Consider the following 19,754-nt stretch of genomic DNA (forward strand, 5'->3'; position numbering starts at 1 on the left):
TGGAAACTGTCAAACCACCATCTCTATAAATCTTGTTCTGTGCTCCGGCCACCTTGTGATCATGTCTTCCCAGTCACCCTGAAATTTTTGTACTCACTACACTGAGGCTTCAGACCTGACAGTAGAAAGGAGGTTGGGAAGACAGAAAGAAGTAAAGAGGATATGGAACAGGGAAGAAAATGAAGTTAGCTTTCTTCGGCTTCAGCCACAGAACCATCTTTAACTTGGCCTCTTTCCATACAATCCTTACCTGTGTCCACATGTACCTGGAATTCCAGGACGTCACCCCTTCTCTTTCCTTCTCTCCAAGTCACTGGGTGATTAAATGAGAAATTGCTATAAAAGGCAAAGCTTTGGGTAAAACTGAAGTTTTTAGAATCAAATTGTAAATCCTCAGCTCTCTATCAGTCCCTATTGGGATTTATCTTTCAAATTGAATTTCAGGCACCATCTTGCCCACAGGGCCTTTCTTGATATTCAGACAGTGGCTCTGATGTGAACAATGCCATGCCTAATTTCCACCTCTTTAAGGCTTGTCTTGTTCTGAAGCTTTTTCGGCACCTATTTTTATTAACTCTGGAGGTTCTTTGAGGGCAAGGGCCATATTTAACTTATTTTGTGCCTCTGTGGCATATTCTTCTTTATACTCAAGAAATAGTTGAGATAAAATGAAGTGTATTCATTTTATTCATGTACAATGAATGCTTATAGTATACATGGCATGTTAGTAGAGTTGCTAATAAACTAAAAAGGCGTTGAGATAATTACAAGACTGGGCTCAGGTCCTCACATTTCCATTAATCATCTCTGAGACCTAGACTTCTGAGCCTTGGTTTCCTCAAAAGCAAAATGCTGGTCCTGCTCTGTCCGAATACTGTTATCAGGCCAGTGTGAGGGTCAAATGGGATAGTATAGGTGAAAGGACTCCATAATTGTGAATTGTTGTTGTTCAGTCACTCAGTTGTGTCCGACTCTTTGCAGCCCCATGGACCGCAGCATGCCAGGCTTCCCTGTGAATGACTGAATGCCTGTATAGCATTGCTATGGGGCTCAGTGCATACTGGAGACAGAGTTTTAGATTTTCATCTTCAGAGAAGTGGAGGCTAAAAAAGAGGTCACGAGGTGTTACTTTCTGGTTATGAAGACCATCATAACTACTTGATTTACCTTGACACTGAGATGAACTAGTGCTTCTTGAGTATAATCATTCTGACAATTTTGCTTTCTGTGCCCTTGAGGTTATAGGCTGTAGCTCCAATAAAAGAGTTGTAAGTTTCATGAAAAAAAAATTAGGTTGACATTAAAACTCTTGATTAGAGTATTATGGCAGTACTGACCATGTGTTTAATCCGGAAAGATAGTTTTAGAATTGAATACGTGATTGAAACACTAATCCACTTCACAGGGGCTAATGGATTTTCTTCAACACAGGAGGTGAGATCCTTTCCATTGGAATGGTGCTGCCAGTGAACCACACAGATCTGGATGCTGAAGTCCACATTGGCGACACCAGGGCTTGGGTCCAAGCGCAGACAGCTCGGGGCCTGGAGGTGGTGCTCCCCCCGCTGCCTGCCGGGCTCCATGGAATCTCAGTCTCCATCAATGGAGTCCACATTCACGCACAAGGGTGAGGTGGACTCCTGCCATTCATTATCGCTCTCCCGATGGTCTAATGATTCAGTTGAAGAATTCTAGCTTTGAGTTAGGTCATTATTTTTTTCTTCTTCCTCTGAAGTTAAGAGATAAACACCCTAGAATCCTAAAATTTGAACAAATCTTAGAGATCCTACAGGACAGTTTACTCTCAAGTCCAATTTTTGGCTTACTAGTTGGGGAAAGGAGAACTTTCTGGAGCTAAGATGTCATGTCTCTTGGTTGGGCTGGAGTGGGGTGGGCACCTCTATGTCAGGAGGAAGAATCTGTGCTTAATAAGAGACTGCTTTCACTAAGACCTTTAATTAGACTGTATCTTGGGCTTTGAATAAATGCTGTCAATTACTGCACAAGCTGCTCTCAGTCCTGTTCGCCCTGAAGTCTCTCTGCCCAGCATTTCTCCGGAAGTTCCCTTGCTTCATTCCAGAAAGTAGCTAAACTCAGGGAGACTGATGTGCCCACCGGATGCCCGTGCAGGAAAACGTCCTCCACAGATTCTTTTCTACACTATTCCCTCTTTCTCTGGTGGGCAGTGCTGGTCTCATAGGCTTTCCGTCACAGCCCCATTTCTCTTTTCTTCTCTAATATACACATCTCTGCTGTTTTGTGCCTTCTGTTCTCCTGACTTTCAGTTATTTCATGACCATCTTCTCATTTTCTGTAGGGTGGATCTTCACATCCAGTACATCACAGAAGTCTTCAGCATCCAGCCTCGCTGTGGGTCCCTTGTGGGTGAGTGGCTCTGACCTGACTGGTTTCATTTATTCTGCAAGTCTACTCCCTGGCTATTCAGATTTTGTTCCTGGATTAATAAACTAGTGAGACTAGAGATGGGGCTGCAGGGAGAGACACTTTGCCCTGCCCTGGGAACTGAGTGGTGTACTTTGGAGAGAGTGAAACTCAGGATTCTTTAGCCCAGTGAGTTCAGAAAATTAAAGAATTTTTATGAAAAAGAGATGTCTAGTTTTCTTTTTTTTTTTTAATGGAAAGAGGCTGATATCTAAAAAGTGGCACATCTTGAGTACATATCACCAAATCCCTTTGCTATACACCAGAAATGAGTGGAAATGAGCATGAGGTTGTAAACCAACTACAGTTGAATTGAAAAAAATACAGAAAACAAGTGAAGAGCTTCCTGAGTTAGCCATTTCAATACTGCTTATGCAAGGAGAGGAGACATGAGTCTCTGATGTCTTTACTTGTTCTGGGATGTGGATAAAGGACCAGACAGAGTCAGGAGATGGATGGAAAGGAGTGGGTGGAAGGGAGGTCCAAGAGAGAAGGGATGTATTTATACGAATAGCTGATTCACTTTGTTGTTCAGCAGAAACTAACACAACAGTGTAAAGCAACTATACCTCACAAAAAAAACCCCGCACACACACAAATGCCAATATGGGAGATGTCAGGACTGGACAAATAGAGAAATATAGAAAACTATTCATCTTCCGAAAAAAAAATGAAAGCTATGTATTTGCATGTGATAATCATTGTGACGGCATATGAAATAGCACATTGTTCATTAGAATTTTCTTATTGAAGTGTAGTTGATTTACAATGTTGCGTTAGTTTCAGGTATACAGTAAAGTGAATATATATACATATATCCATTCTTTTTTAGATTCTTTTTCCATGTAGGCCGTTACAGAGTATCGAAGTGTTCCCTGCATTCTATAGTAGGTACATTATCCTTTTTGAACATAGTATAATCCTTTTAAAAGCTGCTTTACTTTACTGCTGATTTGGTGATGATAAGGGGTACATGGCTCGCATCCCTGTCCTGTAGAGAGGGTTTGATTGGCCCTCAGCTAGGAAGTGAGACAATATGACTATAGCAGCAAAATCACAAGCATGCTTCAGTGGCTCTTGATATGTCACATACAAATACACATATGACTATATAATATATGGATTACTGAAACATTATATAGACTAATATAGAAGATAAGTAGAAGAATTCAACAAATTTAATTTTTCATCAGTGTGTTAGTTGAATATCAGTTCAGTTGCTCAGCTGTGTCCAACTCTGCAACCCCATGAACTTCAGCACGCCAGGCTTCCCTGTCCATCACCAACTCCCAGAGCTTGCTCAAACTCGTGTCCATCGAGTCGGTGATGCCATCCAACCATCTCTTCCTCTGTCGTCCCCTTCTCCTCCTGCCTTCAATCTTTCTCAGCATCAGGGTCTTTTCCAGTGAGTCAGTTCTTCGCATCAGGGGGCCAAAGTATTGGGGTTTCAGCTTCAGCATCAGTCCTTCCAATGAATATTCAGGACTGATTTCCTTTAGGATTGAGTGGTTTGATCTCCTTGCAGCCCAAGAGACTCTCAAGAATCTTCTCTAACACCACAGTTCAAATCCATCAGTTTGAACTGGTGCTCAGCTTTCTTTTTGGTCCAATTCTTACATGCATACATGACTACTGATAAAACCATAGCTTTGACTAGATGGACCTTTGTTGGCAAAGTAATGTCTCTGCTTTTTAATATGCTGTCAGTTTGGTCATATATAGAACAATATACATATACTCTGCATAATAATACAGAGAACAATACAGTTAATACAACAGATGATAAGAAGACTAGATTTTTGATTTTTTATTAATGTATATGTTGTATACATGTATATATGAATTATACATATACTCTTTCTATATGGTAATATAGAATAATGTAGAATAGCATGTATGACGATACAGCAGATGACCAGAGCACGTCAAGAAATCTGATTTTTCATTAGTGTCGAAGTTGTCTAGGATCTATAAATATACTTGAAAATATATTTTGTCTTAAATTTTATAAACATTCTTCTTATAGAATAATTTGTGTTATTTTACTGCCATGTGAATTTCAGCCCATCTGACTCCTGCCAAAATGGTCATACATTTAACGCTGGTGGGGTGAGGCGAAAGAATTTCACTAACACTTACCCCACCTTTCACTTAGTTGTGCTGGGGCTCACACAGCTGCTGTGAGTTCCTAGTTCTGAAATACCAGCTTCTCAGTTTTTTTCCTCAATATTTGTGCTTCAGGTGGAACCATCCTCAGCATCTCAGGAAGAGGATTCAGCAGGGACCGAGCTTTGCTTTGGGTGCTGGTGGGCAATCGGTCCTGTGACATTGTGAACTCAACAGAGACCAGCGTCTGGTGTGAGACCCCACCGCCAGCGCCCCAGCCACTGAGCAACGCAGTCCCTGTGGAGGTCTGGGCTGGCAGCAAGCCCTTCCCCTACCGACCTTCACCTCGCCTGGTGGGGAAGGCCTTCACCTTCAAGTATGAAGTGGCAGCAACACCAGTGGTCACTGCCATGCGAGGAGAAGTCGTGAATCACAGCCTGAGGCTCTACGTGGAGGGACAGAATCTCTCTGACTCAGTGGTCCTTCTGGGTAACTTGAGCTGTGATCTCCAGACCCCGTCTCCCGGGAGCAACTTGAGCCTGGCTGGGTGCGCTTTTCCTCTTGACACTTTGGAGGCCGGCCTGTATCCTCTCCAAGTACACCAGAGGCAGATGGGGTTTGCTGACATGTCTGCGGTGCCCCAGCAGTGGGTGGTGATGCCTCGGATAACCGCCATTTCCCCAACACGCGGGTCCACTTGCGGAGGGACTGTTCTCACAGTGAGGGGCTTGGCTCTCCGCTCCAGCAGGGGGTCGGTGGAGGTTGACCTCTCGGGTCCCTTTACGTGTGTGATTTTGAGTTTTGGGGACCAGACAGTCCTCTGCCGGATTACCCCCGTGGGTGACCCCTTGCCTGGTGCTTCCTTCACCCTGAATGTCACTGTCCTGGTGAATGGACTTCCCAGCACGTGTCAGGGGAATTGTACTCTTTTCTTGTGTGAAGAGACAACTCCTATCGTGGATGATTGGACCACAAACATCAGTGGGTCTCTGACGACAGTGCTGGTTAGGGGTCAGAGGTTAGATATCACGGCTGATGAGCCAGTGGTGTTTGTGGATGGTCGTCTAGCTTGCACTGTGACTTTCCATAATGCAAGCCACGTGGCATGCTGGATAAGTGACTTGTCCCCTGGACCTCACTACCTATCTGTTTTACATGCAAGATATGGGTATGCCTGCTCTGGTAACTTTTCCAGACACTTCCATGTTTGGCCTCAAGTGTTTCATTATTTCCCCAAGAATTTCAGCCTCCATGGTGGAAGCCTCTTGACCTTGGAGGGCACAGCCCTGAAGGGACTGAACTCCACGTTAGTCTACATTGGCCAGCAGGCCTGCCTGATCGTGAGCCTCGGCTCTGAGCTCATCCAATGTGCTGTTCCTGCAGGGAATGGCTCTGCTGCCCTGGACATAGAAGTAGACGGAGTTTCCTATCAGATGGGTGTCATTGGTTACAGCAGTGCCTTCACTCCTGAATTGCTCTCTGTTTCTCAGACTGATGATGTTTTAACCTTTTCCGTAGCCCGGATCTCAGGAGCTGCAAATGTAGACATTTTTATTGGGATGTCCCCTTGTGTGGGTGTCTCTGGCAACCATACTTTTCTCCACTGTGTGGTCCCATCCCTTCCGACCGGGGAGTACCAAGTCAGAGGTTACGACCGCATAAGAGGGTGGGCCTCGTCCGTCCTGGTGTTCACCTCCAGAGTGACCATTACAGCAGTGACCGAGAATTTTGGTAAGTCAGACAGATGAGGCAGAGAGCTTTCTTTATGTAGTGAATTAACAGCTCCTCTCAGCACTCTACAAGGTAGGAACAACAGAAGAAGAGAGAAGCCGGTTGGCCTCTTACAGTCCCAGCTTCCTCCTAAAACTTTGTCATGCTCCAGTTATGAGGCTTTTTTTTTTGTTGAAGAGACTGTGCGTATTCTCTAAGTGTTTGATTGTCTTTTAATTTGATGCATTAACCCACTTTAATTTGTGTTTTAAATTAAATAATACCATTTGTAAGAGCTCATAATTTGATCATTTAAGTAGAGTATAAATGCCTTCATCTATTTTTAGACCTATTTGCCAATTTGAATTGTTTTAAACGTATTAAATATGATTAATTTTTATCATTTTGTACTATTTCACAGATGAATTCATACTCCATCAATAACAGGCCAATTGTGCAGTACAACTGCATTGGTTGAACTCTCTCTCCTTTTAGATATACTGCAGTGTGCTTTGCCTTTTCTTACAGTGAAGGTTTGGGGTTCTGTTCCCTTAATGTCTTCCTACACTTAAGATGGGGCTTCCCAGGTGGCGCTAGTGGTAAAGAACCCACCTGCCAGTGCAGGAGACATAAGAGATGTGGGTTCCATCCCTGGGTGGGGAAGATCCCCTGGAAGAGGCATGGCCACCCACTCCAGTATTTTTGCCTGGAGAACCCCATGGACAGAGGAGCCTGGTGTATTACAGTCCATGGGGTTGTAAAGAATCAGACAACTGAAGTGACTTAGCACATAAACACACTTAAGATAGTTCAAATGTGATTGTGATGCATAAAGTTTAGAAGTCATGGAGCAGGGTCTTAGACTGATGAAGTACCAATCCATTTTTTGGAACAAATGTGTGAGATACTATACAAATGGGTGAGATACTATAGGGATTGGGATTTGTTTCTAAGTCTATTACTATCTTAGCTGGGTAACTTTTTTAAGCCTCAGCATTCTTATTTGATAAAAGGTTGGGGCTGGTTTTTCCTCTCTAGTTCCCCTTTCAACTCGCTAAGAATCCATGACTTTTAGGCAAGAGAGCAGGGGTAAGAATGTACCCAGGCAAAAACTTGGTCAGGTGGCTGTGTAAGTACCACCTAGACTTGACATGAAGGTGGGAGAAGCTGGAATCTCAGCATGGACTAGAGATTTCAACTGGCATTTTCCTTTATTGGTTCTCATACTGAAGCAAAACATATTGTCTTGACTTTACGCATTGGGTAGGCATACTTCCTACACAGCAGGTAGGAGTGTTAACCAGGGCAACATTATTCTGGAGAGAAATATGGCCATATCCTTCCAAACTAAAAATTTACTTTTCGTTGACCTAGTAATTCCATGTCTAAGAGTTTGCATCATTTTTATTCATATAAGTGTATAGTTCATTGCAGCATTTTTAATTGCAGCAAAAGGGGAGAAATTATGGAACTATTTCTGATAGCTCAGTTGGTAAAGAATCCGCCTGCAATGCAGGAGACCCAGGTTTGATTCCTGGGTTGCGAAGATCCCCTGGAGAAGGGATAGGCCACCCACTCCAGTATTCTTGGGCTTCCCTTGTGGCTCAGCTGGTAAAGAATCCTCCTGCAATGTGGGAGACCTGGGTTGAATCTCTGGGTTGGGAAGATCCCCTGGAGAAGGGAAAGGCTACCCACTCCAGTATTCTGGACTGGAGAATTCCATGGACTGTATAGTCCATTGGGTTGCAAAGAGTCGGACGACTAAGTGACTTTCGCTTTTACTTTCAGCAATCAACAGGAAAATTGCTCAGTAAATTAGGGCATAATCATATAATGGAATTCTAAGTGTCTATGAAAATGAAGAGCTGGATCGCTCTCTCTCTATATATATATAGAGAGAGAGACTTGGAAAGATGTTTATGCTGCATTTCTAATTAAAAAAACAAGTTGTAGAATGCTATGTATAGAATGATCAGTTTGTAGTAAAATAGTCTATATGCTTTAGAACATCCTAAAGGCTTCACAAAAAACCAGACATGTCTTTTTCTGGGGAGTGAGATAAGTAGGTAAGGGAAATTTTACTTTCATTTGGTACTCTCCTGTATAAAAAGTTTATAAACTATAAACAAGCATTATTTTCATATGTAAGAATCATGACACTTTTCACAGGTTGTTGAGTATGACTAGGGTTTGACCGGAGAAGGCAGTGGCACCCCACTCCAGTACTCGTGCCTGGAAAATCCCATGGATGGAGGAGCCTGGTAGGCTACAGTCCATGGAGTCACTAAGAGTCAGACACGACTGAGCGACTTCACTTTCACTTTTCACTTTCATGCATTGGAGAAGGACATGGCAACTCACTCCAGTGTTCTTGCCTGGAGAATCCCAGGGACGGGGGAGCCTGGTGGGCTGCCATCTATGGGGTCGCACAGAGTTGAACACGACTGAAGCGACTTTAGCAGCAGGGTTTGACAGAACGGGATTCAGAGCTCAGAGCTTAGTGAGAGGGAACTGAGAAAATCGGGGATCTCAGGCCAGTTGTGTGGACGCCGGTGGGCATGGAAAGAAGGGTGGGCAGCAAGAAAGCATGGGCTTGAATTTTGAGAAAAAAAAAAAAAAAAGATTTGCCTCTGTGATGGTAAACTCCTCATTTTGTCCTTAAAGGCCGCCTAGGCGGGAGGCTCGTGCATGTGTTCGGAGCAGGATTTTCTCCCGGGAACATCTCAGCTGCCGTGTGTGATGCTCCCTGCCAAGTCTTGGCGAATGCGACGGTGTCTGCCTTCAGCTGCTTGGTTCTGCCCCTCGATGGTCAGTAAAAACACCAGATTTGTTTTATACAGAGTAGGTGTAAAATTAGCATACTTTGGTTAACTCCATTTTTTTGGTAATTCATACTGTATTGACTAAATTTTTCTGTTTGTTCCTATGGAAAAAGTTTTCTCTGATCCCCATGTAAAGTGGTAGTTCTGAGGACCACCTATTAAGATGACTCATAATAGCTTTTTTTGTCATATTAATAACAGCAAAAAATTTATCACATATTTTAGACAGCAGTTCTGTGATGATGGGGAAAGTGATTCTGAGTTGTGAATACTAGTTTCAGTGGCAGCATAGGCATCAGGGAGAGAATAGTCTCTTGGGCTCCTGAGGTAGGGCTGCTGGAAATGTGTGCCTACTGGAAGTACTAGCGAAGGGATTACATCATCCGGCTGGAAATGTCTTGCACATTAGTGTGCTCAGGTCCTGAATCTTATTATAGGCAAAAGGGTCAATGTTGACATTATCCTTTTATTCTGTAAAGTCCAGGTAATTATCTGAGCCGTAACTCAGTAAAATAACCACGATCTCTCGTTGCTTTAAGCTTTGTTGTAGTTTGTTGCTGTTTGGCCGCTAAGTCATGTCCAATTCTTTGCGGCCCTATGGACTGTAGCCTGCCAGGCTCCTCTGTCTGTGGGATATTCCAGGAAAGAATACTAGGATGGGCTGCTGTTTCCTTCTTCCGGTGATCTTCCTGTCCCACGGACCGAACCTGCATTTCCTGCATCAGCAGGCAGATTCTTTACCCATGAACCACCTGGGAAGTCCTTTAAGCTGTGCTGCTGATGCTGCTGCTGCTAAGTCACTTCAGTCGTGTCCGACTCTGTGTGACCCCATAGACGGCAGCCCACAAGGCTCCCCCGTCCCTGGGATTCTCCAGGCAAGAACACTGGAGTGGGTTGCCATTGCCTTCTCCAGTGCATGAAAGTGAAAAGTGAAAGTGAAGTCACTCAGTTGTGTCTGACTCTTCGAGACCCCATGGACTGCAGCCTACCAGGCTCCTCTGTCCATGGCATTTTCTAGGCAAGAGTACTGGAGTGGGGTGCCATCGCCTTCTCCGTTAAGCTGTGCAGTCATCATGCAAAATATGGCATGGGAAGCTATGTCTTTGTGGGGTGAGGGGGTTAGAATGCAAAGTGCAAGGCTTGATTTTCCCATGAAGCTCACAACACATACTAACTACCCACTGAGCTTCAGAAAAAGAATGTTTCAGGGATGAAATTGCCATTAATCACTACAGGGTCAGCTAAACCACGTGATTATCTTGTTTGCATAGTCATGCATCTTGTACCCGTGCACTTAAAAACCATTTGCCCTCATATTTTCTGTGTAATGCTTTAAGTTTTTTTTTTCTTTACATTTTTTTTTATTAACGCATCTCTCTCTCACAAGTATTGTTTATTTTTTAATATATGAACTTGGCATTGAAACATAAAACTTTACTTGAGTTCTGTAAACTCTTCTCCAAGATGCTGAAACACATTTTGCCTTTTCTTTGTAAAGGGGGGCTAACCTACATTTCACAAGCATCTAGGTCTGTGCAGATAATTTCTATAAATGTGTATGTTTTAAAAACACATTATATGCTGGTACTCACACACAACTGGAAGCCAGAATGAGAAACCTCCCAGGTTATCCCACCCTGAAAGTCTTCCCCTCTTTCATTTTCTGATAATAAAGCAAAATTCTTGCCATGAAGTTATAATTTAACCCCTTTTACCAAAACCAAATCTCTCTAGAGGAAAATCTTTAAAAGAATTGACAGGATATTCATGGTGATATGTGTATATGTCAATACTGTTCTTTCTTATGGGATACTCTTTTAAAATTACTTTTTAAAAACAAGGTCTCAGGTAGTGATATATCTTCAGAAAAATATTCACCATATACTAAGTTACATTTCCATGTATTTTCAGGATGTATTTTTTTTTCCTCTTTGACAATATTACAATGCTCTGTTTCAAAGGGTTTTTTTTACATAAAAAAAATATGTGTAAACAGTATGCTAACTGATGTTACTAACCCTCCAGGTATGGAGGGATCATCTCTAACCCTACCTCAGCAGCAATGTCCTAGGCTGTTTGCATCTACAAATCAACTTCACCATCAGAACATGGTTTAAAAAAAAAATTTTAGAATTGAAGATTTACAGAGAACAATATAGGAGTTTGAATTTCCTTTCCTTTATTTCAAAAAAAGTAAAGAATTATCCCAGGTTCTTGGGCATCTCAACAATTAATTTTTTTTCCAAACAAATGCCTCAAAAAGAGAGCAATAGAGAGAAAGAGAAAGTCTATAAAGATGGGATAAAAAAGGTAAAGAGATGGGATAAAGTCTACCTACTTGCCCAAGAATGCCACTTTCTACAACCTGCTTCATGTGCAGGGAGGGGGGTGAGGGCATGTCTTTTCTCAAAGTGGAGCAAAGTTTAAGAATGAGCAATTTATTTGGAAAAAAGGTATGTTCAAGATGCTCAATGGGTAAAAAAAAGAGTTCACTTGAAAGCAAAAATGTGAGATGGTGGAGAGGAAGGAAACATTTATTTAAACCAGCCAGTCACTCTGTTTCCCTTAAAGCAAAAGCCTAAGAGCAGCTCAAATTCTGTGAACACTATTCTCTTAAAAAAAAAGAAAGAAACCAAAAAACCTAAGAACCTCTCCTGAGCCATCTCAAAACTGAAACTGTTTCCTTCTTCTGCTCAAGAAGTGCAGGAAATGAACTAATTAAACATTTACTTTTCAATTTAATGACCCTCTCCATATTCTCTACTTGTATTTACTAGGTAGAGTTGAAGTAAATATTCTGACTATATCCCATCCAGGAGAAACTGGTGCCAATATCACTATTTTATAAGTTGCTTGCTAGGAGCAAGTGAGCAAGGAATACAACAGATAGCTTTGCAATAGCCAAATACAGATGATTACCTCGCTCTGGCAAATTATTTCATTAAAGGTTCAGAGGACTGGATGGAAGAAATGGATAGGGAAGGGATCTTTCAGGACTCTGAAGTCTCTAGGTTAGTAAGGAACTCCTCTCCCTCTTCCCCCTCTTGGAGGGACTCTCGTAGGCCCCCGATACACTTTGCCATAAGCAGAAGACTGAGCTGAGGCCCCCCAGTTAAGGCTTGCTCCTGAGCTGCTGGTCCCAGTGGTTCCTGGCCCCAGCTCCCCATAGTTTTGCAATTTGGTCTCTGCATGTACCACAGAGTTGCTGCTTCCCTCAGCCTTCAGGAATGGTTGCCCGACCACTGAGTGTAATGCTAAGGGGACCCTGGCAAAACGGAGGTCCTGGTCCCCTGGGAACTGCACTGACCCTGTGCCCTGGTAACTGCTGGACTCCCCAAGGTGGCTTACAGAGCCCGAGAAGGTCCTGTTCTTCACCAAGGTCTGGGCCAAAGATTCTGTCAAGGCTGGACCAGAGTTGCGTTCATCAGTGTCAGTGGCACTGAACCCTGTTTCAGGCCCATCAGTGTTTCCGTAAGTCCTGTTAGGATGGGGTCGGGTGGAGTAATCCATTGATCTCAAGGCCTGGTGCTCATGTGGCAGGTGGTCAGGAGGCTCTGCTTCAGGCTGGGATAAAAGTTGCAGCAAGGCGGCTGTCACGGCTGGGTTCAACTCCTGGGGGGCGCTGGAAAGATCGCCTTCAACCAGAGGGGGTGGAGGTGGCGGCGGTGGAGGTCCGGGGGGCTCAGGGGGCCTCTTCTCTGGTGGAAGAATGTGAGGAGGACATGCTGTTTTTGAAGACAATGATCTGCTTTTCTGGTTGCCTGATGTCCTCTGCCTGCATTCAGAGGTTGTTTTATGGAGTTTGCTCCGCGTTGAAATGATCTTTTGAGGAATTTGTGAGGGAGAAAGTGGTCTTCCCTTCCTATTCCTCCGCCATCTTAGGACCGCCCCCAATGCTTTAAGTTATATTCCTAATTTATGTGTTAGCAACTTGACTGTGGATAAAAGACTTACAGTGATAAAAGCATCACTTCATCTGAGCTTGGACAAAAATTCCATGATGTATAATACTATTGTGATGGCAGTTTACATTGGGTCGTCTTAGACCAGAAGGAGGAAGGAGAGGAGGGGGAAAAGTTGGAGGAGGAGAAACAACCCTTTTTTAAAATACCAGAATCTGAGGGTCTTATTATCATCATGTGTATAAGCAGAACATTATAGAAGAGAGGAGTATTCTACTTAAGATTCTGCAATAGGAAATTTAGGATATGGTAGAAAATTTAAGTTAATATATCTGTTTCTCTGCTCTCCTATGCATAGAACTTTCCTGGCTTAGGGGATGTGCAAAATCCATGTTTGATGAAAGAATAAATAAGGGAATTGGGAAATGGTGGAAACATAAAATGTTGCTCAGATGTGTTTCACTCATTGCGACCCCATGGGCTGTAGCCTGCTAGTCTCCTCTGTCTGTGGGATTCACCAGACAAGAATACTGGAGTGGATAACCACTCCCTTCTCCAGGGGATCTTCCCGAACCAGGGATCAAACCTGGATCTCCTACATTGCTGGAGCATTCTTTACCCTCTGAGTCACCGGGGAAACAAAACCAACCATTTCTAGGTCCTAATATTTAAGAAATGCTGCTACAGTTCTTTTTTTCCTCCCCCCGGGGAAAGGTGCGGCTTTCACATGTACACCGTTTATATTAGTCAACCCCTTGCTATTGTTTCAAGACAACCAGAAGTATGAACTTAAAAACCATGAAGTCAGGGTTAGAGAAGTTGTGTCTTATTGGGAGTTTCATAACTCACAGGAGGAGAATAAAATAACTTATTATATTTAGTGAGATTTGGTTAAATTTATAAAAAGACTTTTCAAAATTTCTTGATTTTTAAGAGGAAAACATGAGTGAGAAGCTGTGATTCTTACTCTTACCACTAGGTGTCAGCAAACACTCGTCGATTGTGCAAGGGCTGTTCATTTATTCCAGAGAAATGGATAATTTGATTTTACTTTTTCATTAAAAAATAAGTCTTTGAAAAGATGTCTAAAGATGGGGAGGAACTTGTGAAATCCTACTCCATTGGTTTCTTACTTAATATCGGAGATGGAAGTTGGGGATTATCTATGAATCCCTGAAATTGAATAAAATATTTTGTGACTATGATTATGTATTTTTTCCCCCAAGAAGTAGGTCTATAATGGACATCAAATTGTCAGAGGGATGTATCTCAGAAATTGCTAAAAACTACTAATAATTCCCCTTCTTTCAGAAAGGACTGCATAGAATCAAGTTAGTTAAGAATCTGTTATACATTAAAAGATTTTCACAGCAGTAACCCCCTCAAGTGTTTCACAGTTACTCTTTCCAGAGAAATCTGCCCTTTCACCTAATGCTCCCCACTCTATTTTTTTCACCTTAATCAGTTGGAAGCCCTTGGGAAAGCTGAATAATTTCAGTTCTTCTAACATAATGCTTCTCAATGATATTATTATTGAGGATTATATTATTATGGAAGAATTATTGAAAAAAATTATTATTACTGGAGCAGCAACAGTAGCAGCATGTGGGAGTCTGTTAGAAATGCACGACCTTGGGGACTGCTGTATCAGTAAACATTTTGGCATTTCTCTTCTGAGACTCTGTAGAAATATGGAATCACTATGCTGTATCCTTGAAACGAATATAGTATTGTAAATCAACTATACTTCAATAATTTTTTCAAGAAAAGATGAAGCTTTTTAAAAAGTCCTTTTGCTGCTTTGGGGTCATTCATCTTTACTCTGGGGCTTCTCCGTGGCTCAGCAGTAAAGAATGCAGGAGATGGCAGGAGGCCTGGGTTCGATCCCTGGATCGGGAAGACCCCCTGGCAGAGGGCATGGCACCCACTCCAGAGTTCTTGACTGGAGACTCTTATGGTCAGAGGAGCCTGGCGGCTTACAGTCCATAGGGCTTCAAACAGTCGGACACGGCTGAAGAGACTGGGCACACACACACGCGTCTTTACTTTTCCCTCAGATTACACTTCTAATAAAAGAAGAATTTTACTGTTTCATATGATAGGTTGTTATAGTACCTTGTCAGTTTAACACTCTGTGTTTGTTTAAAATCAGCAAGATATCCGATCTTTTGGATTCCTGAATTTATATCTTGAGTTATACGACATGACTTCTTCATGGAAACTGATTTTTTTCTGTGAGGTGTGAAAACTTAAAGTGATTAAGGTTGCACAGCTATTTCGTGGCAGAACCTTGAGTAAAATTGAGTAAAATTCCTGGATTCTGATCCCCAGTGCTGGGCATTTATCATAATCCACCTTGTCAATTTGCATCCACCTAATCACTCATAATGAGTTCATTATTTTATAGGTGTTAAGCCTATGTTTATTTGCCCTAGGGCTTACTAACTGGAAAGTTCTCGTGTTTCCTCTGTCCATGTGAGAGTCTTACTTTCCAGATGTTTTAACTGCTATAATTCTTTGGGAACACAGTCACAGAACCTACTGTCTGTCAGGTGCTTCAGAATGTACCAGCAAAAATAGTAACTATTTTTGTGTGAAAGAGTAATGGCAAACCCTCTTCGGTACTTGCCTCCTCCCTTGCTGCATGCAGTCATGTGATATGGGCAGGTGTCTTAGCTTCACACTCACAGTCCTTGATAACACGTGTTCTGTACCTGCATGAACAGGCTAGCTCCTGAGGTAGAAGGCTAGAGAGAATTTTTTTTTTTTCTGTTTGATTAAGGTTTTCAGGCAGAGGTACTCCCAAACCATCTCACGTAGAGACTTGTTCATGCTTAGTTGCTTTGTCGTGTCCAACTCTTTGCAATCCCGTGGGCTCTAGCCTGCCAGGCTCCCCTGTCCAGAGGGTTCTCCAGGCAAGAATACTGGAGTGGGTTGTCATTTCCTACTCCAAAGAAAGTAGGAAATGGCAGACTTGTTTATCCTTCTGTTAAAGGTTATTGCCAGTCTGCCTTGGTGATGCTTTTTACATTGTCTCTCGTGATCTGGGAAGAAATGGTCTCAGGGTCAGAGAGCTTCAAATCATTGCTTTTCTTCTTTATGAAATGTTAATGGAATTCTTTATATGAAAATCAAGAACTTCAGTTAATCAAGAGATCCCATAAAGATAATGAGAAGTCTAGCCACAAACATGGAGAAGGTGTTAATAAGCATGTAACTTCTTTAGGATTAGTACTCAGAATATAAAATGGGACAAATCAATAAGGAAAAGATAAATATTCCAGTAGAACAAAGGGGTAAGTGACCTACATGGGAAGTTCATAGAAGAGGAAATAGGAGTTACTACTAAATATACAAAAAGCTGTTCAACCTAAAAAATAATGATGAAAATGCAAATTAAGGTCACAATGAAATGCTTTTGTATACTCACTGGACTGACCAAAATTAAGTCTGATAATCTTAAGTGCTGGCAATTATGTGGATTACTGGGAACCCATAAAGATAGGAAAGTAAAATGGGACAATTTTCTTAGAGACATATCCTCTAGAGAAAATGCATTACATATTTGTAGTGGCAAAAGCTGGGAAATTCCCCAAAGTCCATTGGTGACAGAATAGGCAGATATATTGTAGTAGTTTCACACAAAGCAGTGTTGGAGAGCAATGAAAACATTTGAACAGCAGTTATGTGTGATAATATGGCTAAATCTTGGAAACATAATGTGGAGTGAAGAAAGCAGGTCTAAGAGTATTATGCCATGTATAACTTTCTAAAGTTCAAAAGGAAGTAAAAAGCAGCCACCTTCTGTCTAGTGGTTGTTTCTGAGAAGGAGGAGGAAGTGGTAGGGTTGGCCAGGAGCACGTCGATTGGCGAGCATCGTGCTGGTGTTAGACTTTTTGTTGGCTGATCCTGTGGTACATTCACATGAGTTTTTTCTGTTTTACTTGGATGATTCATATTTTACAAAAACATGATTTATATCCTTCTGTATGTATTATGTATATCTAATACTTTAAAATTTTTAAATGTATTTTATTGGAGGATAATTACAATATTTTGGTGTTTTTTTCATACATGGACATGTGCTATTTGTTATTGGGGGTATAGTTTCTTTGGGCTTTTCTGGTAGCTCAGCTGGTAAAAAATCTGCCTGTAACACAGGAGACTCCACTTCAGTTCCCGGGTCGGGAAGATCCCCCTGGAGAAGAGAGAGGCTACCCACTCCAGTATTCATGGGCTTCCCTGGTGGCTCAGATGGTAAAGAATCCACCTGCAATGTGGGAGACCTGGGTTCGATCTCGGTTAGGGAAGATCCCCTGAAGGAGGGCATGGCAACCCACTCCAGTATTCTGCCTAGAGAATCCACATGGATAGAGGAGCCTGGTGGGCTATAGTCCATGGGGTTGCAACGAGTCAGACATGACTGAGCAACTAAGCACAGCACATAGTTGCTTTACAACATTGTGTGAGTTTCTTCTGTATAATAACAAATCAGCTAGGCTTCAGTCATGTCCGACTTTTTGCAATGCTATGGATGTAGCCCACCAGGCTCCTCTATCCGTGGGGTTTTCCAGGCAAGAATGCTGGAGTGGGTTGCCATTTCCTACTCCAGGGGATCTTCTTGACCCAAGGATCAAACCCGCGTCTCTTGTGTCTCCTGCATTGCCAGGCGGGTTCTTTACTGCTAGTGCCACCTGGGAATCAGCTATATGTATATGCCTATCCCTTCTCTCTTGAACCTCCATCCCACTGCCCCTCCTTCCCATCTCATCTATCTAGGTAATCACAGAGCACAGAACTGAGCTCCCTGTGTTATACAACGGGTTCCCACTAGCTGTCTATTTTACACGTGGTGGTGTATCTATGTCAATCCTAATCTCTCAGTTCAAGCCACCCTCCCCTCCCCCACCCTTATGTCCACATGTCCATTATGTTCATTCTCTACGTCTGTGTCTCTATTCCGGCCCTGCTAATAGGCTCACCTGTATCATTTTTCAAGATTCCACATATGCGTTAATGTATGATGTTTGTTTTTCTGATTTTTAATGAGTAAGTTTATTTTCCTATTGGTCAAAGTACAGCACAGGAGCTTGGTTGATGAAACAATGTGAGGCCTTCAGTTCTCTCTGTGGTTCTCACCTAAACCAGCGGTGACTGTTTTCCTGCAGTGTCCTTAGCTTCCCTGTGTGACCTGAGGCCTGAGGAGGAGGATTGTGAGACCTCCAGCTGCAGCTACGTACACTGTGATTTGACCATCACTGTGGGGACAGAGAGCCTGCCGGAGTCGTGGCCTTACTTCTACATCTGTGAAGAAAGTTCCCGATGCCTCTTGGCACGAGATCATTGGACAGAGTCTACCCGTCCATCGTTCTCAGGCCTCTTCATCAGGTAACTCAGTCCTCTCCCTCCCTGACTTTGCACACAAATGCGTGGCCAGTGGATTGAGGGAATCATCAGGAACTCCATGTTGGGTGGACATGGCCCTGGGGCCAATGCTGTTGTCGGAGGGACTGTTCCATTGTGGATTCCAGCCAGCCTGCATATCAAAGCGTCTCCTGTCTTTTCAAGTGTTCAAGAGAACATCTGAAAAATCTGCCCAGTAAACAGCCCGCTTTGTTCTTGCTTAGATTTTAATATTTATCTTCCGATCCGAAGCAACATCTGGTGAATGCCAATGGGGAAAAAGATTAGACATTATGAAAAACAGAAGGCTCTTTTCCCCTCTCCTTTTTCTTTTCTTTCCAAACAGATTCTCAAGTATGAGAAAAAGTCGTAGAGAAATCCAGCAGATTGTACAATGTTTATTCAAAAGAAGTGGGGGTACACAGGCAGGGCTGTAGATTTCGGATTTAGAAGTTATAAGCTTATAAGGATTTTTTTTTTTGAACTTAAAAAACAAATACCACAACTTTCCGGGTAAAAATCACCTTTTCTAAACAAATTTTTAAAAGAGTGTGGCCATGTCGGTTGCTCTAGATGGACTTCATTTTCACAAGCAGCTCCTGTTTTATGAAGTGTGATGTTTTAGCACTGAACGTGGCCCAGTGTCCTTCTTTATTTCTTATCAAGAGTGGTTGCATCCAATTATTTAAAAATTAAAACTATTTTTCCTCATTAAAAAATAAAACTAAGACCGACTACCCAGAGGAAAAGCAAGAACCAGCCTTTTTCACAGCAGTTGGACTTTCTGATGTCCTGGGACAGTCTGTGTTTAGAGTGAATTTGCCACCAGGAGTTTGGATTTAGTGAGAGGAAGAAAGGGCCTCCCTGAGGTTGTTATCTGGACTAGCGGGGAAAAGCTTGCTTCGGGCTCATTGGAAATGGGGCTGCAGCTGGTGCTCAGGGGAGACTGGATCTCAGCACGCTAATGCCGGGCACCAAGTGTATGTCAGCTGGTCCTGGCTCCCCAGAATTCGACAACTTTATTTCGGTCCCTAAGCTATTCTTTGGAGTTCTTCTATGCTCTTCTCTCTACGAGGTGGCTGAGGGCAACTGAGCCCTGTGCTCATTCAGTCAGTCGTGTCTGACTCTGAAATCCCACGGACTGTAGTCCTTCAGCTCCACTATCCATGGGATTCCCAGGCAAGAGTGCTGCAGTGGGTTGCCATTTTCTTCTCCAGGGGATCTTCTGGACCCAGGGGTCAAACCCACGTCTCCTATACTGGCAGGCAGGTTCTTTACCACTGAGCTTCAGACCCTACTAAAAACTATGCCCTTATCTATGAATATCATTTGCAATACACACTAATAACCTTATAATTCTTCATACTCT

General features: G+C 42.7%; 1 protein-coding gene across 1 annotated transcript in view; it reads left to right on the forward strand.

The window, feature by feature from the left end:
• PKHD1 (PKHD1 ciliary IPT domain containing fibrocystin/polyductin) overlaps positions 1-19,754 on the forward strand; it is a 452,170-nt gene that overhangs the window by 56,358 nt on the left and 376,058 nt on the right. The window contains exons 29-33 of the mRNA XM_040249475.1: positions 1,432-1,627; positions 2,318-2,385; positions 4,684-6,279; positions 8,923-9,066; positions 18,151-18,370. Of these exons, the coding sequence (XP_040105409.1) occupies positions 1,432-1,627; positions 2,318-2,385; positions 4,684-6,279; positions 8,923-9,066; positions 18,151-18,370 (2,224 nt within the window). The remainder of the gene's footprint in view (positions 1-1,431; positions 1,628-2,317; positions 2,386-4,683; positions 6,280-8,922; positions 9,067-18,150; positions 18,371-19,754) is intronic.

The sequence above is a fragment of the Oryx dammah genome, unplaced genomic scaffold, assembly GCF_014754425.2.
Source record: "Oryx dammah isolate SB20612 unplaced genomic scaffold, SCBI_Odam_1.1 HiC_scaffold_11, whole genome shotgun sequence".
Lineage (NCBI taxonomy): Eukaryota > Metazoa > Chordata > Mammalia > Artiodactyla > Bovidae > Oryx > Oryx dammah.